Source organism: Engraulis encrasicolus, chromosome 14, assembly GCF_034702125.1.
Source record: "Engraulis encrasicolus isolate BLACKSEA-1 chromosome 14, IST_EnEncr_1.0, whole genome shotgun sequence".
In the NCBI taxonomy this organism is placed as follows: domain Eukaryota; kingdom Metazoa; phylum Chordata; class Actinopteri; order Clupeiformes; family Engraulidae; genus Engraulis; species Engraulis encrasicolus.
In genome coordinates this window covers 20368059-20373058 of record NC_085870.1, presented here as the reverse complement: position 1 = coordinate 20373058, position 5000 = coordinate 20368059, and the positions used below count along the sequence as shown (strand labels likewise).

The following is a 5000-nucleotide window of genomic DNA, read 5'->3' as shown; positions in this document are numbered from 1 at the left end:
ATAGAGAAAGTGGAGAGAGTTACAGTACATCGAGAACAGCAACTAAAAACTAAACCTTCAGGCCCAGACATAAGAAGTGTGTGCTGTGTGCGTGTGTGTGTGTGTGTGCGCATAAGTGTGTGTGCAAGTATGTGTGTATGTGTCTCACCCGAGGAGTCGTTGAGGCAGGGCACTACGAATGCGATCTCTGTCAAGGCGTCGGCGTAGTACAGCACTCTCCTCTCGCCGTTAAATGCCCCGCCACCCGTCTCGCCCAGAGGGTCCGAGTCATCTGCACAACACAACATAACACAGAGGAACAGAGGAACAGAGGAGAGGAGAGGAGAGGAGAGGAGAGCAGATGAGGAGAGGAGAGGAGAGAAGAGAAGAGAAGAGAAGAGAAGAGAAGAGAAGAGAATAGAAGAGAAGAGAAGAGAAGAGAAGAGAAGAGAGGAGGGGAGGGGAGAAGAGAAGAGGGGAGAAGAGGAGAGGAGAGGAGAGAAGAGAAGAGAAGAGAAGAGAAGAGAAGAGAAGAGAAGACAAGAGAAGACAAGAGAAGAGAAGAGAAGAGAAGAGAAGAGAAGAGAAGAGAAGAGAAGAGAAGAGAAGAGAAGAGAAGAGAAGAGAAGAGAAGAGAAGAGGAGAGGAGAGGAGAGGAGAGGAGAGGAGAGGAGAGGAGAGGAGAGGAGAGGAGAGGAAAGGAGAGGAGAAGGGGACAGGAAAGGAGAGGAGAAGTAGATGAAAGATTGAGTAGGAGGAGGAAGGGTGAGAAGATGTGGTGGGGAGAGAAGAAGAATCAGATGAATGATGGAGGAGGAGGAGAAATGGAAGAAGAGGCGTAGGAGAATGAGAAGGAAGAGGGAAGGAGGTAGGAGATGGAAGGTGGAAGAAGAGAAGAGAAGGAGAGGAGAGGAGAAGCAGATGTAGATAAGGTAGATGAAGAGAAGGAGGAGAGGAGGAAAGTAGGAAGATGAGAGGAGGAGAGGAGGGGAGGATGAGAATGACAACGAAGAAAAAGATGTGGTTTGAGGAAGAATGAACAAGGAGGAGGAGATGAGGCAGAGATGAAGAGCAGGACGAGAGAGGAGGACCGTGAGGAACAAAAAATACAAGAACAAAGGAAAAGGATGAGAGGAGGCAGTAAGGAGGGAGAGAAGAGGAAATACTCGAATCAGAGAGGAGGGGTGGGAGAAGAGGAAGCAGAGAGAAAGAGGACCAGAAGGGAAGGGCAAAAAGAACAGGACACTTGTTAATGTGACTGCAAACATCTAGTATACACTGGACATTATACCAGGGTATATACACCAATCTTGAAGTCAAATTTACTACCATTTAATACATTTTTTTCACTACCTTTAGATTTTTTTACAACCATCACGACACTCTGATGTGAGTATTAACAAGACATCTTTTGTCATTTCTACCTCCTTAACATTTCATTACACTTTCGTTTTTTGCAAAAAGACGCCCGAAAGGGAGCAGTGCGGCGGGATGGTACCATGCTCAGGGTACCTCAGTCATGGAGGAGGATGGGGGAGAGCACTGGTTAAGTACTCTACCTACCAACCTGCCAGGTTGGCAACCTGACGCCCTAACCACGTACCAATGACTGCCCTCAGATACAGAATCAACCATTTTTTTTGTCAAAATGGTACAACTAAAAAAAATACTTAAAAATGCTTAAAAAATAATACCTTTTGAGCAAATTTACTACTTTCAAGGCCATTAAATTTTGGCTTTTTAATTTATCACCTTTAAATACTTTTGACAACCCTGCATACACCCTGTATAAAGATGTCCATTTGCTGATTCAAACATGTTTACCCTACCTGAACTACCATGTGACTCTGTGAACTGATAAATACTGCAGGTCTAGCAAAGGAACTCTTCATCGTCACGCCCTGATGAAGACCCGGTGTGGTCGAAACTGTTTGGCGTTTTTAGATATGTACCCAAGTTTAAAATAATGGGATTTTAATTTAAATGTACCTACTACTTCTTGTCTCTATGCACGGCCACTAAGTTTTGACAAAAAGAAGAAATGGAAAAAAAATACAGAAGACAAGAAAAGACGAGGCATACTTTTAATCACAATAGCACAGGAGAAGGGTTGTCCAGGCTATTTATTAGTGTCTGTAGTGTGTTGCCGGTGGCTGGCAGCAGCTTGGCCAAGCCTACATTAATATTCAACAGGAGATGAGTCAAGGCCCAACTCTCTACAGCTACAGCTCCCTCCAATTCCCCTCAGGCATGGTGTGGTGGTGGTGGTGGTGGTGGTGTGTGTGTGTGTGTGTGTGTGTGTGTGTGTGTGTGTGTGTGTGTGTGTGTGTGTGTGTGTGTGTGTGTGTGTGTGTGTGTGTTGTGTGTGTTGTGTGTGTGTGTGTGTGGGTTGTGTGTGTGTGTCTGTGTGTGTGTGTGTGTGTGTCTGTGTGTGTGTGTGTGTGTGTGTGTGTGGCTTGTGTGTGTGTGTGTGTGTCTGTGTGTGTCTGTGTGTGTGTGTGTGTGTGTGTGTGTGTGTGTGTGTGTGTGTGTGTGTGTGTGTGTGTGTGTGTGTGTGTGTGTGTGTGCGCCTCTCTCCATCTCCCCCTGGGCCAGTGAGCAGCGAGCAGGAGAGACTAGGAGGGCATCCCCCACTAATCCACACACACACCCAAACACCCAAACACCTCTTCACATCCTTTGGCTCTCAAACCACAAGCCTCTTGTCTACACATCGACAAAATGCTTGACTGTGTGCCCACGCATGTACAGTCACACACTTGTGTGTTTGCGTGTGTGTTTGGGTGTGTTTGTGTGTATGTATGTGTGTGTGTGTGTGTGTGTGTGTGTGTGTGTGTGTGTGTGTGTGTGTGTGTGTGTGTGTGTGTGTGTGTGTGTGTGTGTGTGTGTGTATGTGTGTGTGTGTGTGTATGTGTGTGTGTGTGTGTGTGTGTGTGTGTGTGTGTGTGTGTGTGTGTGTGTGTGTGTGTGTTACTGCGAGCGAGCCAAAGCAAGATATCCTAATATATGGAAATGCCTTAAAGGCTTCACTTTCATGTGATAAGAACATGCGTCAACATTGGCAAGATGCGTTGGCGTTCAGGGCCAAGTGTTGGCTAATGGCAAGAAACACAAAGAGTCATTCCACATCTACTAAACCAGAGGCTCCCGCGACCATGGCCGCTGACAGCTTTGGCTAGGCCCAGGACAAAGTCATCTGAAAGGGCCAATAGATACAATGTAATGTGGACCCAATTTTGCCCCCCCCCTCTCTCCCTGGGCCAGGGACAACTGTCCAACCCCCCCGTCGGCACCTCTGCCTGCGACAACATTTTGTTTTGGATGATACGGTACTTCATGTTGCTGAAGATGCCATGTGCCGGTATTTGATGCGCTATGGTCAAACATATCAGGCACATTTTTTAATGATCCATCTACAAATAAAAAGTGCAGATATCTTTTCTTTCTCAGTCATAAATCATAACGAGAAGGATTAGAAAAAGACAAGGGTTAGTAAACGGATCTGTACGTTAGATTTATGAGAGTTAGGTAATCCAGATGAGAAGATATATTCTTCAAGTCCCTGACTGGCTATTAAGAATTTGAATTTTGTATTAATAAGATGTAGGTGTGGCAAACCAGATGATTAAGTAGAAGTCCTGCAATGTTCATTTGCAAAGCTGTATGAGGGTCAGCAGACTGAAACTTGGGTGATTAAAAAGAACACTCGAGGAATTAAGTGTGCAGACATTTTTCTTTCTAAAAAGCTGTTGAAATGGCAACATCAGAGTTTACAAGAAACCATTGTTTTCTGTAATGGGGGCAATTAGTCTCCAACGAGTTTATGCTTGCAAAGGGGAAAATCGATTTTTGTAACCGTCAAGCCGTGATTGGTGTATTTGGTGTGTGTGCATCTAACGGATGAGGTTTGTGTCCCTGACATTATACATTGGAGTGGTATTTGTGTGTGTAGCGTGTGCGTGTGTGTGTGTGTGTGTGTGTGTGTGTGTGTGTGTGTGTGTGTGTGTGTGTGTGGTGGCGTAGCCTGTGTGTGTGCGCGTGTCCTCACCTGTGTAGCCGGTGTGCTCGGTGCCATTGGGCGTGGTGTTGATGGTCCAGCTGGTGTAGACGCTGCCGGTCCAGCCCGGGTGCTGCCCCACCTCCACAGGCCAGCCCAGTGACATCAGCAGCTCCAGGAAGTGCCTCTGCACGTTAGCCGACGATTCCACGTTCCTCAGGATCTGGACGCATGTGTGTGTGTGTGAGAGAGAGACATAGAGGACAATAGCTTTGTATTAATTTAGGTTGCGGTTATTGATTTAGTATGTGTAGGGTGGTGCAATTGAGAACACACACACACACACACAAAACAATGTTTAAAAACATGGTTGCGTCTAGCTGGTTGAAGTCTGGCAATGGCACATTACAAGACTTAAAGTGATGGTTCGGAGTAGATTCACCCTAATGCCATTTGAACCGTGACATCCATCAAGTAGTCCACCCGGAGTGTTTTCTACCTTGGACGAGCATTAGCAGAGTTACCGAGTTATTCTGAATAGCTTAGTAGAAGCGCTAACGGAACTTAGCAGTATCTCCAAACTTGCCACACTAAAATCACACGCATCTTTTTGTGAGTACAGACCATATTTGTACTACTGTAGAAGTTGGGTATCATGGCATTTGAACAAATGGCATTAGGGTTAATCTCCTCCAAACCATCACTAACATCAGAAAATGGGTGTAATCAGACTTCCACTTAGGCCCACTCCCAGCGTACCTCCTGAGCACTCTTCTGCCCCGCCCTCATGTAGAATATGAAGACCGTGTCACAGGGTCGCCCAGGCAACAGGTCCAGGTAGCTGATGTCATCGAAGAAGCCGGGCAGAGAGGAGTCCAGTGCGACGAGGTGGGGGGGCAGGCGGCTGTTACCTGGCTCCTGCAGGGTGGGGGTGTTGAAAGAAACAGCCAGGTTACGGCCTGATGACAACTCTCTCTTACACACATACGCACACGCACACGCACACGCGCACGCGCACACGCAC

At 46.6% G+C, this 5000-nt stretch overlaps 1 protein-coding gene across 11 annotated transcripts in view; it reads right to left on the bottom strand.

The window, feature by feature from the left end:
- ralgapb (Ral GTPase activating protein non-catalytic subunit beta) overlaps positions 1-5000 on the bottom strand; it is a 65568-nt gene that overhangs the window by 5835 nt on the left and 54733 nt on the right. For all 11 annotated transcript variants that reach the window (XM_063215151.1, XM_063215152.1, XM_063215153.1 and 8 more), the window contains 3 exons: positions 4736-4894; positions 4028-4199; positions 149-271 (listed from right to left, as the gene is read on the bottom strand). In XM_063215151.1, the coding sequence (XP_063071221.1) occupies positions 149-271; positions 4028-4199; positions 4736-4894 (454 nt within the window). The remainder of the gene's footprint in view (positions 1-148; positions 272-4027; positions 4200-4735; positions 4895-5000) is intronic.